The 21,355-nt window shown below is 40.9% G+C and overlaps 1 protein-coding gene across 1 annotated transcript in view; it reads left to right on the forward strand.

Annotated features, from left to right (window-relative positions):
- Positions 1–21,084, forward strand: part of LOC108888507 (cyclin-dependent kinase 17) — a 30,900-nt gene extending 9,816 nt beyond the window's left edge. Inside the window, exons 2-17 of the mRNA XM_018684509.2 lie at positions 1,571–1,719; positions 6,245–6,409; positions 7,237–7,370; positions 11,318–11,443; positions 14,189–14,245; positions 14,512–14,626; positions 15,366–15,460; positions 15,651–15,713; positions 16,243–16,366; positions 16,509–16,629; positions 17,157–17,254; positions 17,418–17,523; positions 18,011–18,053; positions 18,246–18,336; positions 18,509–18,586; positions 18,876–21,084. Coding sequence (XP_018540025.1) covers positions 1,602–1,719; positions 6,245–6,409; positions 7,237–7,370; positions 11,318–11,443; positions 14,189–14,245; positions 14,512–14,626; positions 15,366–15,460; positions 15,651–15,713; positions 16,243–16,366; positions 16,509–16,629; positions 17,157–17,254; positions 17,418–17,523; positions 18,011–18,053; positions 18,246–18,336; positions 18,509–18,586; positions 18,876–18,913 — 1,572 coding nt within the window. The 5' untranslated portion in view covers positions 1,571–1,601 and the 3' untranslated portion in view covers positions 18,914–21,084. The remainder of the gene's footprint in view (positions 1–1,570; positions 1,720–6,244; positions 6,410–7,236; positions 7,371–11,317; positions 11,444–14,188; positions 14,246–14,511; positions 14,627–15,365; positions 15,461–15,650; positions 15,714–16,242; positions 16,367–16,508; positions 16,630–17,156; positions 17,255–17,417; positions 17,524–18,010; positions 18,054–18,245; positions 18,337–18,508; positions 18,587–18,875) is intronic.
- The last annotated feature ends 271 nt before the right edge of the window (positions 21,085–21,355 follow it).

The raw sequence follows: 21,355 nt of genomic DNA on the forward strand, positions 1-21,355 counted from the left end.
GTTGCTGCTGTCCACTGTGTGCAGCTAATGGGAACAGACTCACTGCCTCATAAAAACTCTGTGCACAAACTTTTTAAACCAGTCGCTGTAGCTCTAAACTTACACATGACTCAGGAGCTGCATGGCCTATTTCTCACCCCCATTTTTTTTCACATGCTGATTTTAATGGGCTGTTCTTGTGAAATGAAAATTTAGAAACCATGTGCCACCTTGTTGGAACATCAGTTTCATTTGCTGGTGGGCTGCTGCTGCTGTCATCTGTCATCATGTTTTCATGCTGAGCCTTTTCTCAGTCTCTGCTGCAATAATTAACAGCAACTTTGATTATCTGTTAATCAATTAGGCCATTTATCAAGAAGACATATGTTAGTTTCCAGCACCTAAAATGTGAGGATTTGCTGCTTTTCTCTGCCTCCTATCTTTGTGAATATAATATGTTTAGGAGACATGACTTTGGACTCCTGGAATGTAAAGATTGTATGACATTTAAACAAACCATTAATGGAATTTAGAATGAAAATAACCAGCTGACAACATGAAGTCTGAGTCAGGGTCACTTAAAATCATTAATGTTGAGAGAGCAGCTGTAGTTTTTCAGTCATACCCTGCCCCCGTTACCTTGTTCTCCAAAGGCAACGATCCCTACTTTTCCACGATTTGATTCTGGCTGAGTTGATGCGTCTCTGGCCAGAATTCATGTTATGAGCGATATTTGGAAGACAAAAGGCTGTCACTGGGGAATAGTTGACAGGCAGCGAGCCTTGAGGGGCTGTTCTGCTCATGTGTTTTCATGTCTGGTTTTACTCATCCTCTTCATCATCATCGCAGTCAGACAGACACAGGTCCAGATCTGCAGTTGCAATGGAGTCACGATCGCTACATCGAGGTCACGGGGAGACGCTGCTTGTAATCTCCTCCTGCCAAATGTTCCCAAATATCCTCTGTCTTGATTTGAAACTCCTTTTCCTCTACCTCACGCAAATTCTGTCTCACACGCACAGGGAGAGTCTCTAGCTCTCACAGTCAGTCACTCTCATGCACACAGTAAATGCAGCTGGAATGTGTGATGTGGACTCAATGTGGCCCAGGCTCCATTCAGCAGCAAATCCCCCCGGTTTAGGATTTGCTTTTACAGTCCGGTGTGCCAGGGACTGTACGCTAAAACTCACCCGTAAGAATCTCTCGCCAACTTGTCATGTTTTCCCAGCAAGAGGAATGTAAAGTAATGTGCCTGAATGAGCTGAGTCATAATTAACGTCAGAGTGCTGATTGGTATGTGTCTTTGTTTCGCCCTGTCAGATACCTGGTGATCTAACCGTGTCTTTGGCTTCAGTTTGGCTCTTGATGTGGGACTGTGAAACATGGCTGCAGGGCGGATGAGCTGTTTTCTTTTGTATTGAAGTGTAGTTTACATTATAGACCTTGTTGAAATGTCAAGTCCCACATCAACACTACAGCTCACAGATAGTGGGAGTATTCTCCTGTAACCTAAAACAATCTATATCTCTTCTTATCATTGTCTTACATGGGTTACAACCACAACTTGACTTTACTTTTTTGTCATCCCCAGGCCTCCCCTTCCCGAGAGCTCCGTGGAGAAGATGAAGCGGTTCAAGAGACGTCTCTCTCAGACGCTACGAGGCAGCCACACCATCGACGAGTCGCTGTCCGAGCTGGCCGAGCAAATGACCATAGAGGAGAACGGCCTGAAGGACAGCGGTGAGCTTTATTGCAGAAACTGTAAATGTTGCATTGCATAACTGACATATTTTTCACCTGTAAATTTCCGTCAGTTCTTCAACATCAGTTTTCTTTGTTTTCTAGTGTGGATTTTAAAACCTATTCTGCAGTTTGAATGACTCATTATCTCCATCAGTAAATGAATAAGAAACACTTCAGTCCTGCCATTACCATTGGCAACCAAGAGTGCCATCATTGCTTCTGCGGAACAGTGATTCAGGGGTTTACTTAAGTTCATTGACACAATGAGAAGGGTCAAACATATCTACAAAATGTGAGGGATAACACAGTTAAGTCCAAGGCTATTTATTTATTAAATACCAGACCAACATGTGAAATTATAAGCACATTTACTTAACAAAGTGTGTGTCTGAAATGGGATTTAGTTGCTGAATTTTAATGGACTGCATATATATAAGTACTTTTATCCAAGGCCAAATCCAAATTTTATCTAACTCTGACCCAGAATCTGAAAGTGGAATCTGAGTTAAACTGCTGAATGTTATTATTATATTAGGTTTTTAACAAGTATAAGCTTTAGCTTCAGCTCACTGTTAGCAGCACACTCCAGAGGATTTTAAACTTGATGATTGGATATTTCTTACTGAAAAATGCACCTTGGGAGACAAGGTTGACTTTTGTCATTAAGCTTTTATGTTCTCAGTCTTGAGTTTTTATCAGAGAACCAGATATTTTCTCACAAAGTTGCTCTTCTTGTGCACTGGTAATTCAGCTGGGAGAGTTTTGTGTCCATACAACCCCTGGAAATTGTCCAAATGCCAGTCACTTAACATTAACTATTCAGAAAATCTTCCAGAAATAACTTCTTCTGCCTCATAACTTTCTATTTTGTATTGACGTTGGTCGGTCTGTGTGGCATGACTCTTTTAGTTTTGCATAGATACACTCTCGCTCCACGCTCGCCGTTGGTTACATCATTCATTTGGATCCCACTGAGGGTTACGGCCTTCAAGGCGTCAAAATAAAAGCAGAGTGGCACAGCAGCTTATCTCTGCTGATATTCACAGAATCTGCAGGGAACGAGGGAAGGTGCATGCCTCAGTGTGCCACCGCATTGTTGCCATGGCGCTCATGGTCTGGAAGCATTCTAGAGTTTCCATGACATCGCCACGGCGACTTGGATGACTTGGTGAAACCAGCCAGGCATCTTGATGCTTTTTTTTTTTTTTGTTTTTCATCTTTCAGCTCTTCTCCTTCTCTTTAGGCCACCCCGAGCTTTCCCTCCCAAGCTTCTTTCAGGCCTGTCCTTAGTTTTCCTCTTGTCTTTTGTCCAAATGAGAAGTTTTTTCCCCCTTCTTCAATCAATCAGATCGTCCAAGTCCCCCCCACTCCCCCTTCCCCACCTCCCTCTGAGAACTAACTGGGCTTTGTAAAGAGCTTTTTGTGTAGTGATTAACACCAGGTTTGGCCAGAGTGTTCTGTGCTTGCTGAGTGGGGACACAGAATCATGTTGTGTTCGTGTGTGTATGTGTGTGTTTGAGAGAGCTTGCGTGAGGGGGATTTTAGCAGCCTGTGTAACAGTAAGTAGGGTAGAGAGGAGACAGAATGGAGTAGCCAGATGAGATGTGATCTGAACTCTGTGATTGGGGAACGCGTTCTGGTCCTGATCTGATTATGTAACGCTTATAACTCAGTCCAGCAGTGGCAGCAGCTGCACAGAGATAAGGGAGAGGTGGCATAAGGACCTGAATGTTATACGGGTGCTGTAATTTTTTGTTTTGACAGGAAATCTAGGAAATGCTTCATATACGGTTCTGTGCTAAAGTTTTAGAGGATGCTTTAAAAGATAATGACATGAATAGTTTAAGTATCTAAACATCTAAAAGTCCTAAAATATTTGCATAGTAATGTACTTCTAAGGCAATGTTGATTAATGTATTCAAAAAATAGAATAAAAATCAAACAAATTGGTAACGACATCTGTGCTGACAAAACTGTTACGAAGTGAAATCTGTTTTTGTAGCTCAACGAGACCTGAACACCCTCTGGACTCTGAATCATCTTCGAAAAGGCAGCATGAGTCTTATGAGCTTAATTTCCATGATAAGATTTAAGTCAGAAAAATACACAGAGAATTGGTCGACTCTGGAGACTGGGAGCCAGACAAATCATTGAGCCGTGGGGGTAGTTAAGGTGATGACGTGGTTTACTTACTCTCAAAGCTTGTTAACTACATATCATAGACACTGTAGATATAAAATGAAGCATGGCAGTGCAACTGCATGTCTTATTTCCTGCCTCTGATTTGTTTAAGATACATTTGACAGAACAGAGCAGTTACCACGTAATTTTTTCCAGTTTGAAAATCAGGGCCGGTGGCTGATGACAGCCCAGTCAGGGAGGCATTTATCTACTCAGGTGTAGGAGGGGCTGCTGTGATGTCTCCGTGAAGGAAAGCACATTCATTCATCTCTTCACAGCCCCAAATGAATACCCACTGAGGCAAACAAGGCTGCAGTCACTGATGCAAAATTTAACATTGGCTTTTCAATTTGAACTCTCAATGAAAATGGAATATTATCTTTTTATTTTGCTCAGATCCCACAACCTCTAAAAGCTATCTGTCCTCAGTCTGTATGATTCCCTTTTTGCCACATTCACTGACATGTTTTAGGAGTGGGCACTGATGGATTAAATCCTCTCACAGTATACATGATTTTTTGAGCTGCGATGATAAGCTGATTAATTGGAAATGCCAACATTATCTGGTTCCAGCTTTTTAAATGGTAATATTTACTCTTGTCTGTCTTTTAAGATAATAGATTAAATATCTTTTGGTTTTGGATTGTTCATCATTTCAGACATATGATATGATACAAGTTTTGTTCCAGTCTCTACTCACTAACTCTAACCACTCTGCCTCATGTTTGGGTGGAGGGTTGAGGGCTGCCCCAAACCAGCAAGTAGCAGTCACATAAAAAAACTAATAAAAACATTTGCTCATTCTCTCTGAGCCTGTTGTTTTTTTCTGGAAGACAAACTGATGTAAATGCTCCACAGCCAATGTCTGTTTTCTGTGATGGAATTATTTACTCTATAGCTGTTCCCTTAAGTCCCGTCCTAATCCTCACTGCCCTTGTTGCACATGTCCTACCCTCTGTTCGAGCTCTAACTGTCCTGCTAAACTGCTTCTCTGGGGCTCAGTTCCCTCCCCTCGGTCACAGTCTGTGCTTTAGCAAGTGCCACTTTATTCATTATAAATCCTCCTCACCTCTGTCAGCTTCACTCCTTTTTTGACTAATGCTCCTCTGTCAGTTTTCTGCCTGTTTTCTCAAGACAATCACACAAAGTGGACTGTTGACATGCTGAACTCTCACTTCTCTACTTTCGATACTGGTTATTCACAGTATATGGGTCACACTGGGTAAAAGAACAGACCACACTGTGGTCAGCTCTGTTTACATTTGGGTCACTGGTTTCAGTATAGGTATGTGATATTCTGGAAAAATTAAAGCACAGTGGGATGTTACTGTACACTACCTAATATAATGTATAATAATTCACTTGTTTCCTTCATCAGTCCTTTACTCTTCATCATCTCAGTTTCTCTCTGTCTTTCTTGTCTCCATGTTTTCACTGTCCTTTGTTCTCAGTCCTGCTGTTTTCTTCTTTTCATCAGTCTTACTCTGTCCAACAGTTTTTTGTCTCCTCTAAACCGTGATAAGGAAAATTAAAATTCAGTGTTCTTACATAGAATCCATTTATAGAGGCACACACTTTATGTGCCATAGTAAAGGTTTACCATGCAACTGACTATCTCTCTAAGTCACAACAGTTAACATGTTCATGCAAAGCTATGCATCAGTAGATTAAGAGTTAAAACCACTTATATAACGATGATTATTTTATGCAGCCTGGTGTTTTTTATGGAATCAGTCATGTATAGCCACTGCATCAGAAAGTTTTTAGTCTGTTAGGCAGCAGATATTCCTCAAATCCTCACGACTTTACAATCATTATGAAACAGTTAATGAACTCTGACCTGACAAGACTCTGATTGGTGCTTAACTGAGGTTTGATGCCTGTGAATGGTTGGAAAGTGGAACTAGTAATATACTCTGAGACATGAGATTTTTTTTTTTAAATCAATTATTGGCTCATGCATAAGAAAAAAATAACACAAGCATTTTACAATTCTGAAGTAGAGAACAGAAGGATAAACAGCAAAGTCATAGAACTTAACATCCTAGGCTTACATCTTGTGGAAAAATAATCCATCTAGAGTGCTGTCTAGTTTTAGAAGAAACTGTAATCCGACTTGCACAGGATTTTTGAGGCCGGTGCCAGTATTTATATTTGAGAGTTTAAAAAGTCCAGACAGACTGATACAAACGTGGGATTAGATCTGTAGGTGTGTGTGTATGGTGCAGTAGTATTGATCATTCTCGGGCATGCTCATATGCTCAGGCAACCACAGAGCACTGTGCATGTTCGTATTTTTCTCGTCATCATTTTTAAATGAATGCTGTGTCTTCTCTTGCAGAGCCCATAGTGAGGAACGGCCGTCCCCCGTCGGCCCACAGTGTCCACTCCTTCCTCCACCAGTATACGGGCTCCTTTAAAAAGCCACCACTGCGACGACCTCAGAGCGTCATTGGAGGAGGCCTTGGGTCTCTCATGGTCATGCCTCGCAATGGCAGTCGCCTTGGTGAGACCACACACATGCTCGCTGTATCCACATACACACAAGGCTGCGATCACATTTGATATTTGTCTTTCCTGTGACTTTAAACAGGTGGAATCTGTGTAGAAGTTGCTACGGTGGATAGATTTTTATTTATGATTTAAATTTGGATGTCCAGCTGCTAGATCCCTAAATAAATGTCTACATGTAGAATGTCCTCAAAGCATGAAAAATTCTTGTCTTATGCATTTCCACTGAGTCAGCTTAGCCAACACAGAGTGATATATTATGTGTGAAAACATGTGCTGAAACAAACAAACAACAAACCGTTCCTAGAGGCATATGTTAGCATAGACACATGCATAAATATCAGCTCAGTCATTCCAGTGGTTACATTCAGTCACACAATAAACCATTTGTTAAAAAATGAGGCTTAAAGTAATGACTTTACTCCAAAGTAAACCAGATACAGTATTTAAATTCACAGTATTTCCTAATATAAATATAAAGCCTGGGGGAGATGGCAGTGTGCTTTATATGTATGAAAGGAGTTTATGTAGGTGTGGGAAAATTACAGTGTGATACATGGATTAGTCTTGTAAGGCCCCGTGGCACTAAAGTAAATTGAATCTATCAGTCAAACTTATTAAACCTAATATACTCATATCATCTGTTCGACGCAGCCGGGAGCTTGATAAGAACAGTGGGGACTCGTGAAAGCGTCCAAGAAAGTGTTTTTCTTGTTGAAGTCATGAGCCGGTGTCGAGCCCTGCCCTGTTACCACAGACTTGCTCTGTTGCTCAAACTCAACCTCCTTTTCTCTCTATTTTTCTTTCTCTCTCCGCTCCCAGATATCGTCCACGAGAACCTGAAGATGGGGTCGGATGGGGAGAGCGACCAGGCGTCGGGGACTTCCTCTGATGAGGTGCAGTCGCCCACGGGTGTTTGTCTGAGGAACAGAGGGAACAGACGCATCTCTGCGGAGGTGAGATTTGTTACTCTGTGCTCTCAGACTGTTTGTCCTCATACAGCCTTCCTGCTTTTTAAAATCGAGGATATGTTGTGGGATGTGAGCCACTGGCTGCTATTAACAAGCTCTGACGTTTGAATATGTTACTGTAATGACTCATGACACATTTATTCATCTGGGGTTGTACCTGGCTTAGTGGTTCAGCATCCACTTTTGTCGCTGAAGGAATGTTTTGATTAATTCACTGAAAGACAAAGGAGTCTGAGCGTTTGAGAGTGAGCTTTTTTTCCTGCAAGAAAGGGTATTTAATGATGTGTGCATTACAGCTCCACGCTGTAACTCAGCGTAGGCGTATTCTCATCGTGTGTCATGAACACAAGTCCTCAGCTGCCCACATAATCTCAGCACAAGACACACACACATGCACATGGTGACTCCACATACTGGACTTCTGAACAAACTTTTGAAATCTGCTTTATAAAGGTTTCACATTTGCCACCACCTCCACCCAGGGCGTTTGATTTTACATGTATGAAATACTCTGCAGCAGCATTATTATTCCAAGTAATAAAGTTTAAACATCTGAGAACAAAAGCAAGGCCACTGTGAAGATAAAACCGCCGCGGCTTGCACCATGTTGCACTGAGGTTGATTTTTAGTGGAGCATATGGGAAGACAGACGTGGATACAAATGGAGAAAGAACCTGATCAAGAGTGAGAGCTTTAATCCAGCTGGCTCGGAGAGACACATGAAAGGCTGCGTGAAGCAAGAGGTGAAATGACACTGCAGTGTCTTAAGGTAGCATATGAAGTGTGCTTAACGGGGTTTTACTTGAATTTTGCAGCTTTCTGACATCAGCTTGCATCAGCTTCTTTTGTAGGTTCCACTAGAAACATGACCAAGAATTAGTTTAAAAGTTTTAAACCTTAAATCTTAATTAATTTGAAATACATTTCAGTGCGTACTTTATCTTACGGTAACAACAAAGCAGGCATACTTAAAATTTTTAAACATCCTTAAACATCTGCGTTAAATTCTGTCTTTCTATATAACAAAGCCACGACATGGTCTTTTAAATCCATCTTAACAGCTCTTAATGGGATTTTAGGGATGAGCAACTGACCTGACCGGTTTCATAGTGACAGCGACACATTTTTAGTAACATTTTGGTTCAGTTCAGCATCCTCAAACCTATGGGAAAAACATACAAAGGATTTGTTTGGGAAATAGATTTATTCTGATTCTGTTTTATTTCCAAATTCATTTATCCTTTCCTCATCAGCCTGCCTGTTTAGTGTGCAATTTCACATATAACGGTGAAGGTTGAGGTCAAAATACTGTGTTTAAGAAAAGTGATGTTAAGTCTATTTTGAATCCTACAATCCCATTAGCAGCTTTTAAGATAGGTTGAATGGACCAGGTTTTTGCTTTGTATTAAAACCAACTGTAAAATAAAATCCAGTTTAAATCTCTACAATACAATCAAAACACAGCCAATTTATTTCTATTTTGTGTGTATTTTGAAGTGCAGTTGATGTTGGCGTCTTGCCAGCGAACCACATGTTGCACAGCACCTGCTGGGTGATCATGAGAGGAAAAGTCTTGTGATTGAAGACCACAACTTCCCCTCCTCTGACAGTGTTTGTTGGTTGCTTTGATTGCAGGTCCTCTGGGGATTTATGAGCAGATAGCTACGCAGACAAACCAAACATAAATGCAAGACTGCACGAAAAGAAAAAAAAAACATTAAACGTGTAGTTAAGCAGCTTGCTTCATTTGGGGCTACCCACACACAGAGACATGATACATAACCTCTTGCTGTGTATCGAGAGCAGTTGCAAGCAGTGCACCTCACACTTCCTGTGACTGTTTCACAAACAGAAAATGTTGGGCAGAAGCACACACACACACACACACACACACACACACAGTCACACAGAGTTATACTCAGATTTCCTTCTTTCAGCCCAACAAACACTGCATTGTTTGTGGTGGAATGAGCACCATGATTGACCATAGGCTTGTTGCTGATGAAGTGATCCAACAGAGAAATCACTGTGTGATCTTTGTGCTGCTGTGACACTCGGAGGAGGGGCAGTAGGAGAGGAGGAGGAGGAAGATGGAAGTATAAAAGGAAAGAGAGAGGAAGTCCCTCCATCTGTGGTCAGGTAGCGGATTGTCATCCTCTCGCTGCAGAGGAAGCAGCACTGTTTTGGGATTACATCACAAGGATTACTGTAATACGGTCCAGATGGGCCCCTGTTGTAACAGATTAGGGCGGGTTGATTGGACAACTAGAGGAGGGTGGGGGTGCAAAGGTCAGGTGATGGATGTTATCACTTGCTTTGAGGACAAACCGCCAATCACGACGCGACAGCAGCAGGACTGGATGTAATACTGAAAAATACAGACGCAGATGCACATTATAGCAGCTGAGCATCTGTTATTTATATGACTGCAACTAGATTTTCAACTAAGATTTTTTTTCGTCGTCTGTTAATCTTCCATCGATCATTTGGTCCAGAAAATATCAGAAAATAGTGAAAATGTCCATTACAGTTTCCCAAAGCACAAGTTGATGTCTATATATTCAGTAGAGGTAAAATAAAAATCCACTTGTTAAGCCAGAGACCGAACTTTTGTTATTTTTGCTTAAAAATGTCCTCAAAGATGAATTGATTTTAGAGCTGAGACAATTTCAATGATCAGTTTATAATTTAGAAAGTTTCTGTTTTTCTTTGTCTTATTAACTAGTTAACTTAATATCTTTGGGTTTTGGAACAAACAGACAATTTGACAACATCATTGTAATGGAAAATGCAACCTTACTGACAAAATTATTAATGAAATTCTAGAGGAATTACTTGATATTTGAAGTCAACATAGTTGTGGAAAACAAACTACCAACAGTGTTGATTATTGGTTAATTGTTGATTTTTCTGCATTTGGCACCTCAAATGTGAGGATTTGCTGCTGTCCTCTGTTTCATCTTTGTAAAATAAACATTGGCTTTGGGCTATTACATGGAAAAAAAAAACAAGCATTTTGAAGAAACCCCCTTTGGCCTCTGGTTGCCTCTGATGGATATTTTTTGCCACTTTCTGATATTTTAAAGTAATATAAATGGAAAAAATAATAAAAAATAAGTGCTTGTTTCAGTCATAATCATTCAGTCAAGGTATAACAGATGTTTCAACAACCCCTCATTGTTATGATTGAAGTATTAAATTCAGTGAAACTGATCACATGTCTAAATGTGTCGGCTGTGAGGAAACAAAAAGCTGAGTCACTGTCATGGTTCACACGTCCAGGAGTCAGTCGCCTTCAGTTACACATTTATCAATGAGCTTGTTGTTGAAATGTGGAAAGTTGAAAGTTGCATATTGTTGTATTTCGGTGAGGAGGGAGGGGTGGAGCTGTGGAGTGTTGCTAAGTGTCCAGTGTTACCTCAGAGTGGGTGGAAGTAGGTTTAAAGCAGCTAGAGAGAGAGAGAGAGGCCGGATTAACAGTAATCTAACAAATAGAGGAAATGCATGATGGGAAGATTCCAGACGTTGTTTTGTGAGTGTGTGTTTGATTTTTATATAACAGCTCATTAGGATCATGCTTATGTACTTTGTTGCTCTGGGAAAGACTTTACCCTGAATTCTTAAAGGGCTCCACAGGCAGCCTTCATTATGTACACAAGTCCTCTGCACAAAACTGTATAGATGCATGCTGCTACATGTGTATTTATACACACACACATATACACACTGGCCTCTCTGTTGACCAGTGAGGCCTAAAGCTGGCTCTTAAAGATTCTACTTGTTTACTCTGGGTTTATGCCATTTTGTTGTCAATCACTGGTATTTATTCAGAGCTTACGTTGTTTGCTGAGGGTTTTTTAAGGGTTTTACAACATATTGACACTGTTTTTTAAATAGGGTCTCTGTTGTTTTCTGTGCATGTATGTGAGTAGGACCTGAACAAACGTCTGTCCCTTCCTGCCGACATCCGGATACCTGACGGTTACCTGGAGAAACTGCAGCTGAGCAGCCCGCCCTTCGACCAGCCACTGAGCCGACGCTCCCGCAGAGCATCACTGGTGAGAGAAAGACAGAAGGATGATAAGAAATCAGTAGAAAGACCTGGTGATTGAGTGGTTAAGAAATATGCGATATAACAGCATCATTCCCGGTTTGATTACAACCTTTGCATGTCACACTCTCTGTCTCCCCCCTTGTTTCATTTCTGTCTCTATGCTGTCAACTGTCTGATCAAAAGGCAAAAAAAGCCCAAAAAACAGAAAGTAAGAAAGTTGCAGAAACCAGATGATGAATGCAAAGTAAGCAGGGAAATCACCTTTCTGTCTTTTTGCTGCTCTATCTGCAAGAAAACTTCCTGCTGAAGTGCCCTTAAGCAAAACACTGATTCCCCAGGGGTTCTGTGCAGTAGCTACTCTCTGACTTTATTGTCAGGAGGGAAAAACAGTAAGATTTCATATCCTTGTTAGTTGTATTATTATACACACGATATCAGAAAGCTCCTGCCAAAAAAGTACATTTTGCTTGAGAAGAAGTAGCAGTCCCACATATTATAGTTCAGATGAAAAGAGTAAAAGTTCAGCTCATTCATTTCATTTAACTGAAAGCAGAACTGAAATGATTACTCAGTGGACAAAAATAATCAAGCTGTCCCAATAATCTCTGATCCCTTCTCATTCTTCTGATTTGCTGTTTTTTTTTGTCTCATTCAATATGAAATAAATGTTTTCAGATTTTAAAGTGATGGCAGGAAAAACAAGAAATTTGATGACACCATCTCAGATTTTAGGAAATTGATGCACATTTTCCACCATTTTCTGACATTTTAGAGGCTAAATGATCAAGAGAACAGTCAGCAGATTGATCACATGAAAATATTTAGTTACAGCTCTAACTGGAAAGCTAAAGAGCTACTAGAAATAATATCTGGTCTTAAATATAAAAATAAAGAGTTCATTGTGAAAAATAGAGCCTGATAAAATGAATTGACATTTCAGTCAGATAACCCTAATCCTTGACCCACTGCTAAAAAAATAGAGGCTATGGACCATGATTCAGAGGCTATAAAGAGTAATTCTTGTAGGAGTATTTATGTAATTGATGCATTTACAGTATTTTGTTTGACGGCAGCTCAAATGCTTCAAATACTGCAGGGTAGTTAAAACAGTGCCCTGTTTTTATGATTGTAAGTAGGTGTAAGTAACAAAAATAACATCTTCTGACACAGTTTATGTAATTCTGTATCCTGATATCGACCGATATCGACGTGACATAGTTTCTAGAAAATCAGCTGAGAAAGGTTTGAGTCTGTTTTAGGCTAAACCAGAAAATTAAATAGAAGAAAACAAGGTGCTTCATCATATTAAAGCAAAATCAATATTGGCATAAAGACGTCCTGCTCATTGATTCTCAACATCACCCACAGTGGCTTAATACACCCACGGTTATTAAAGGGAGAGCTATCTCAGTGTAAACTGTGAGGCAGAGTCTCTGACAGTAGACAAATGTGTATCATCTGATGATATATGTCAGCATATGGCCTCAGCCCTCATCTCATCCAACATGCTGCAGCTAAAACTGGATAATGAATAGCAAGTGTTAATATCTCCAAACTGTACTTATGTAAATGTACAGTACTTGAAGCCCACGTCTGAGAGTGAGGAGTACTGATTTGAGCACAGACAGTGTTTGTGAAATGAGACAGAATTAGAGACATAGAAACTGAGCAGCCGTCAGGGAGGGGCTGCAGAATATAAAGATAGCTGTGAGACATGTTTTATTTAAAGGCAGCAAGAAACAGAGGGGAGAAAGAGAGAGAGAGCGAGCTCATGCTTCGTCCGTACGTGGTCTAATCTCATTCTCTCAGCCTGTTGTCATGTGTTTACATTGCACCTCAGCAATCACTTTGTCAGCTGCCTCAATAATTAGCTTGTGGCTTTATTTTGAACGTACATCTGTTGAAAGCAAAACAAGAGGACAAGTATGAGCACTGAGCCTCACCCAGTGTACTGCATTTGCATACATGCTCCCCTGCAGAGTTTGTTTATAAAACACTGAATGGCCTCACTGCACAATACACACTCCACACCCAGACCTCTCTGCTCATCTGGTGCTGGGCTTCATTCACTTTAAACTCTGGTGATGCTGCCTTTAGTTTTTAATGTTCCTAGTTTCTGGAAAAAGCTTTTCTTAGGAGTTGAGACGACCTCAGACTCTTCACTTTTTAACTGAGTGGCTGTGAAGTGTGTGTGCATCTGCTTTCTCATTTTTGATTTCTAAAGCACAGTATGGCTTCACCCAGTGGTTATTTTCATCATCAATAAATGCTGATTATTTTCTTGACTGACAGAGAACATTTTATCCTTTAATGCCAGTAAATAGTGATTCACTAATTCACTTTATTTGGTTAACATTTAAAACCCAGAGATATTCAGTTTACAATCATACATGACAAAGAAACGTGTCAAATCCTCACATTAGAGCAGCAGAAACCAGCTCATTTTTGATTTTTAAAAATGACTAAAACTAATATTGAACTAGTTTTCAGTTGTGTATTAAACCTGCTTTATAAAAAGTTTGCCTCCGCTCGTCTTGCCCATAAGCAAACACTTTGTAAAAGTCAAAAGCCAACGGTCCTTTGTCACAAAAGATTAGCTATGATGGTGGCTGGGGGTGTGTGACCTCCTTACATCCCCCCTCTGTTGCTGCAAGGCCGTCATAAGGATTTGCTGTGGTGTCTGTAAGCTTGTCAGTGCTAATAAAGACGCTACTCTCATTAACGCTGTTTGTCCTTTTCTCTCCTCTAGTCAGAAATTGGATTTGGGAAGCTGGAGACCTACATCAAACTGGACAAACTAGGGGAGGTACGTGAGAAAGAGAGTGTGTGTGTGTGTGTGTGTGTGTGTGTGTGTGTGTGTGTGTGTGTATGTATGTGTGTATTCATGGTCAACCTTGACTTCTTTGCAGTTTTCAAACCAGGTGCTAATGTTCTCATACTCAGTGACATAACAAGCACAGACACTGTTAGAGAGTTATTACTTATTACCTCTGACTGTGCTGCGTCGGTCCAGCTCCTGAAACCTGTCCTCACCCCTCTCTCTCTCTCTCCCTCCCTCCTCCTGTCCTCCAGGGCACGTACGCTACAGTCTTCAAGGGAAGGAGTAAGCTGACAGACAACCTCGTGGCACTGAAGGAGATCAGACTGGAGCACGAGGAGGGGGCACCATGTACGGCGATCCGAGAAGGTACGAAGGTTGAGCACAAATCTCACACAAGCCCCCAGTCGACGCCACTTAGATTTGATGATAGGAGATGATAAATAGCCTTTTATGATAAGCAGCTGTCTTGAAAGCAAGGTGGATGTAACTTTGTAAGTCTGAGACATTTGTGTGTGATGTGAGGCTTTATAAATACACATCACTTGGCTTGATCAGTGTAAACCCAGTGATATCAGTCAGTTTTTGGGGGGTTTTAATTTAGTTTATGTGCAGTAAAAGAGGTATAATACTTGAAGGAATAGAAAGGGATTGTGCTGGTGGGATTAAAAAGCACAAAAGGGCTTACAAGGAGATGAAGAGAAATGAAAATAAAAACAATAACATCTAAGTTTATCAGATCAGCAAAACAAACACATTAACACAACATACAAAAGACAACAGTAAAAATATTGGTTAGATAAGTCAAATGCTAATAAGTATACTCAGGATAAATGAGGCCACAAGATACAACATTCAAATAGTAAATGCAATGTTGAAAAAATCTCCTCAAAAATGTTACAAGTTACAATACTGTATTGATTTAAAGTCAGACAGTAATAAGATAATGACTGTAAATGACTAAAGACCATTTACTTTCAAACCATCACATTGAAGCTCAGAGGAAATTACTATCATCAGTACTCTGATAAGGAACCGAACAAAGTAAATGTTATGGTTGTAATCTCCTCCTCACTGTTACAACTGTTGCCCTTTTCTTTTCCTCTAGTGTCGTTACTGAAGGACCTGAAACACGCCAACATCGTGACGCTGCACGACATCGTCCACACAGACAAGTCACTCACACTGGTCTTCGAATACCTGGTGAGACCAACAAAACCTTTGCCCTCGCTTCCTGCATGACTCACGTGTTATTTTGCTAAGATGAATATATTTCCCGTCATTATTATTCATGACCCTCTGCAGATTAGAGCATGCTTGCCAACTGTTGGAGTGTCTCCCTGTGGCCCACTAACGCCCGTCCCCTCTCTCTTTCTCTTTCTCTCTCTTGTAGGACAAAGACCTGAAGCAGTACATGGACGACTGCGGGAACATCCTGAGCATGCAGAATGTCAAGGTGAGCCTCTGCAGGCAGCCCGCTGGGCCCGGCCAACTTCATCAACCTCCAAGACTTTGTGGTTACTGGTGTCAACACAAGAAGCACTGTTAGTGTGCCCCCTGCTGGTGGAGTGTAGACAGTGAGGGGAGAGTGATGTTTGTTTTCTTAATCTTTTCCACAGATATCTTTTCAGTTTTACTGCTGTGTTGAAATTTAGTTATATTTCCTTTTTGAATAGGACTTAAATAAGTAAATGACACATTAATACAAATAAGGAAGCAGAATAATAGTAAAACATACACCACCAATACCATGAAATACTTACATATTATTATTGTCTTAATAAGACTGGAGTTGTTTGGAAGGAGCATATAAACATTATATATCACCATAAGCTTCATGTGTACATGGTATTCTCTTGATTACTCCAGACAGTTTTTGATGATGCTTAAGTAAGACAGAAAAGACATTCATAATGTATGTCTTTTAGTTCACCACCACTGTTAAAAGCTGAATTCAACTCATCAAAACCATCTCTTTCCCTCAGATTTTTCTGTTCCAGATCCTGCGAGGTTTGGCGTACTGTCACAGACGGAAAGTTCTTCACAGAGACCTGAAGCCTCAAAATCTGCTCATCAATGACAAAGGAGAACTCAAACTGGCCGACTTTGGTAAAAACAATAACAGCAGTAATGCTAACGCATGACTCCTGCTTTAGCAGAATAGATGAAGATGTGGTATTTTGTAATGAAACCCTTTATGTGACACATCTACTAAATGTGTGTTTTTATTTCTCATATTTCTGCTCCACAGGCCTGGCGAGGGCCAAGTCCGTGCCCACTAAAACATACTCTAACGAGGTGGTAACACTTTGGTATCGGCCTCCCGACGTGCTGCTCGGCTCCTCCGAGTACTCCACGCAGATCGACATGTGGTGAGTGGGCCTCACTCAACAGGGGTGATTACAACTGTTAGAAAATACTAATCAGACTCCTGGCTACTCTTTCTTTATGCTCATATGACTACACACACACACTGAAGGTACAGAGGCAAATGTAATGTAAGTGTGTGTTCAGTGATTTGTGAAATGAGCACAGATGTTGGGAGCGTCTTTCATTTAGCGGATGCTCCTCTGAGCAGACAGGTGTACTAATCTACAGGAAGGGGACTTTGATGTGGCACATGCTGCTGATGAACACACCACAGACTGTTATGGAATTTGACTATAAATGGTTTAACTTCAGACTTCAAAGTGACCTGCTGCTTTCTCAAATCAGTCGCTGCCTCTTGCCTTGATATTTCATTCATTGAACAGATTGAAACCTGTGCGATTCAGGGAGTTTGATCCAAATAGTTTGTGTTAGTATGACTACCGAGGACCTGTTGAGTTAGAATGATGTTAAAGCTTCACTCAGACACCTTGTTATGATCTAATCCCTAGCGTCTGTGTCTTCCTCTCAGGGGTGTGGGCTGTATATTCTATGAGATGGCTGCCGGTAGGCCCCTGTTTCCAGGCTCCACAGTGGAGGACGAGCTGCACCTCATCTTCAGGCTGCTAGGTGAGTGCTGCCCCCTGCTGACGGGGAAGAACTCAAACTTTAAACATGAGCCTTTAATCGGATTAACCCTGGCATGTAGCCCCCCAGTGGCAGCGTGAAAAGCCCCTCCAGCTGCCACGGTGAAGCCTGATTCTGACAGGGTCGATTGAATGTCCCTCCACAGGCACTCCAACAGAGGACAGCTGGCCTGGAATATCCTCTATCGACGAGTTCAAGTCCTACAAGTTCCCCAAATACAAGGCCCAGCCCCTCATTAACCACGCACCCAGGTAAGACTGGCATATTCATATACTCATATCTTATCTTCTGTACATGTCTTTTCACATCAGATATAGTGTGCTACAGGTTTTATCATGTAGCTTCTGGTTCTGTTAAAAATACATTCATATATATATATGTATATATATATTCAGACTGTTCCTCACCCTTAAAGTTACTTAATATTCCCCCCCCGTCACTTCTCTTGTTAGCTCTGTAATCGTTGGAGATGGAAATGAGCAAATATTTCTGATCAGACCCAGGTATAAGAGAAGAGCTGCTACTGTGTGTTGAGCTTTTTAGTTTCTAGTGAATCAGACATTAGCATTATTGGTTTGTTTAGTTAGCAGTGTGCGCTTTTTGTCGCTTCCTCTAAGGAAATCCTGTGGAATAGTTGACTTGTTTCCTTCCTTACACTCGCCAGCATCTGTGAGTCACCCCACCTCTACTGACCTAACCCCTCCCCCCCTCCTGCTCTCTCTCTCCCCGTCCCTGCAGGTTGGACACTGATGGCATTGACCTGCTGATGTCATTCCTAAAAGTGAGTCTCTCAGTATCTGTCAGGCATTAAAGCGATGTTAAAAGCAGCGTGATACATTTTTCAGCTATGTTAGGAGTGTATTTCTGGAAGGAAGCCAAGTCATTCACATGCAATCGCACCATCGCTAACCCTGTTTTTTTTGTCGTTGTTCTTTAATGACACTGTGTTTCTTTTAACTGCCCTAAATTTCAGTACGAGTCAAAAAAGAGGATCTCTGCTGATGAAGCAATGAGACAGCCGTACTTCAGGAGCCTGGGGCCACGTGTGCACACACTGCCAGAGAGTGAGTAATGAAATGGCAATGCAGTAATGCAGACTTGGCAGGCTGCACTAGGTACAACTTGAAGGATATTGCAGCGTACAGTGAGGATCAGTTACAGCCTCACAACAAAGACACTATTCTCCTGGCGAGATGTGATTTTCTGTTGCACTGACTGAGTCTTTATGTTTGGCAGACATATCCATATTCACACTGAAGGAGGTGCAGCTGCAGAGAGATCCCGGCTACCGGAACTCGTCATATCCAGAGTCAGGTGAGGAGTAAACCCAGGAATCAGTGCTGTCATTACCTGTTTTCACTGTAAACCAGAGGGTAAGAGTTGAATGGGAGGGAGAGAAAGACCTGAGGCAAACTTAGTGAGGTGAAAAGGACAGGTGCTGGTCTAAAAACACATCAGGAAGTTAGTTTACATTAACACTGGCTGGGACACACAGCTTATGGAGGCAACCATACATAAGTGCCTGATTATAAAAAGCTTTGGCGTAAACTGTACTATATAAAAAAAACAATGTAATTTATGATTTTCTTTTTTCCCCCTTCAGGCAATGGAAAGAGCAGAAGACAAAGCATGTTGTTTTAGACTCTCTGGACTGTATTTTTTTTTTATTTGGGAAGGATCTCCTAGCTGTAGAGACTCGCTGATGGATCAGTAACCTGAGATGGATGTTGGCGCGGAGCATCATCGTCATATCACCATCATCATCATCACTCTCCCCTCAAAGCTACTTGGGATACTTGTCCACAGTGCGACCCCCAAACCCCCTCGCCCCCCTCCCAGGTTTGGGTTGAACCTGGCCCAAAACAGACATTTATATACTGTACATCTATATTTATTGAGAAGAGAATTTGCTGCTAAATCCAACTACTGTCTAGAAATCTAACTGGTTCAGTCACTTTAATGAGTACATGCAATGTATATAGATTTTTATTTTTATTTTTTTTTGAAGTGGTGGTATTAGTTATATTTTTTGTCATTTCCATTTTCATACATAAATACTCCACCTCAAAGCTCCTCCTCAGTGTGAGTGGGTGCGTAGGGCACACCAGCAGACAGACAGGGGGACGTTTCTGCAGCTCGAATGGGTTTGATTTTTTTTTTTTTTGGCCTCTGTTGCCACGGTGCTGTTCTCAGCTGCACAAATCATTTGTGACCATTTACTCTGAAGGTTTTTTGAGGCCAGCTTTGATATAATAACTGATATTTTTATCCTAACTGGAGGCTAACATGAGAGCAGTGCTGCCAAACTCTGTGCAAAAAAACACATCATTTTTGTCAGATGCTGGCATATCATTCCAGGATGCTGTGGTCTCTGCCGTGACCAATGAACAAATGCAGGACGAAAAAGGCAACACAGGATTATTAACAAGGGCATTACAGGATTAGATATGCCTCCTAAATTCTTCAGAAATCCTAAATATTTAACTACAGTGAACAACCTCCTCGTCATTGTTCTTTCCCACCTCAATCTGACACATTTTCTTCTTCAGTCTGTTACAAAGAGGAGGTGTTAAGTGTTGGAATGTGCAGTGCTGCCTTTACAGATGTATTCTCCTTTCTGCCATTCCCATCTACATCAACTGTAAAAATGGGTCCTTTTTTTCTGGATTGCCTCCATCATAGTGTTGCATGCCTGCTCTGTTGTATGAGGAAGCACACAGCCACTGAACTCCTAATTCAGGGAGCACTAGCTATAGTCCTGCCCCTAGTGAATTAAGATATTGAGTCACAGTCTATTTAACAGTGTTACAAGAGATGTTTTGTATGACAGTCTTTAACTTTATTTGTGGATAATTGTTATTGGTGTGGGATTTCATTGCAGATGCCCTCCGATATTTGAGCTTTTTTTTTTCGAGAGTAAAGAAAATTAAATCTAAAGTTTAAACAGAATTCACGTGAACTGATTTGGGTTTTCTTTTTTGTCCCTGATGTACAAACACTTCACATTTTGTTTTAGCTGCTGTAAAACTTGAGGGTGCCTGTGTTTAAGCATTCAATGCTTTGTTTATTGAAAATGACAAGACATTCTTCTCAATACAAAAAAATATACAGAATACACACTGTATACCAAGTCCAGTATAAAAAAGAACCTTAAAAGCGTTACAAAGTTTTTCATTGATTTGAAATCTCGTCTTCATTAAAAGATTTGAAATAAAGAGCAAAATAGGACAACAAGGCACAGCCGGTACTATCTGAGAAGCATAGTGCATACATTACATACAATACCACACAAGTGAAACAAGTTTCACATGGTGGTGAACATTTAAAGGTGCTATATGTAAGTTTGCTATTGCTACATAACCAACATTAGCATTAGCAGCTATTTATTTTGGCCATTGTTGTGTCAGAAAGACCATAGGTCTGGACAGTGCTATTTCTTAACCTTCTCATATTGGACTGAGGGCAGACTGGATGCTACAGTGGCTCACTATTGCTAATTGGTATTACAAGATGGGATGGGCCGGAGCTATCAGGTTAGCGTGCCAACTTCAGTAAAAGAAAAGAAGTGATCAAAATAGAAGCAAAACAAGAGTTAACATTGGTGTTGTTTTCCACCACTAGAGACAGCTCTTGGTGAGAAAAAGAATGAAGTGTGATGCTGAACTTGCAACATTTCTTCTAGACTCGTAAGTAAACAGCCATTAATGCTAACGTTGACTATGTTGCTATAGCAAAAACTTACATGAAGCACCTTAAAGGAAAACCTTTAAAAAAATTTTGCTGTCTGTTTTTTTTGTTTGGTTTTTTTTTTTTTACAAGATTAAAACAACCAAGCTCTCTACACAGAATGAGCGGCTGGCTAGCCTTTTGTAGCTAGCTACACGTCACTACTGTCCATCATGGACAGGGTCATGTGGAAATGTGCTGTACTTTATCACAAAGAGCCAGATGCCTCACAGACATCATGGCATATGGCTTTTACCAAGTGCTTTCAACCACTGGAAACTGAAGCAACTCAAGTGCAAAAAAACGTGAGGTCACTTAACTGTCTCGTAGGACTTTTCTGAAGAAAATTTGACAAGA

Source organism: Lates calcarifer, linkage group LG10, assembly GCF_001640805.2.
Source record: "Lates calcarifer isolate ASB-BC8 linkage group LG10, TLL_Latcal_v3, whole genome shotgun sequence".
Lineage (NCBI taxonomy): Eukaryota > Metazoa > Chordata > Actinopteri > Centropomidae > Lates > Lates calcarifer.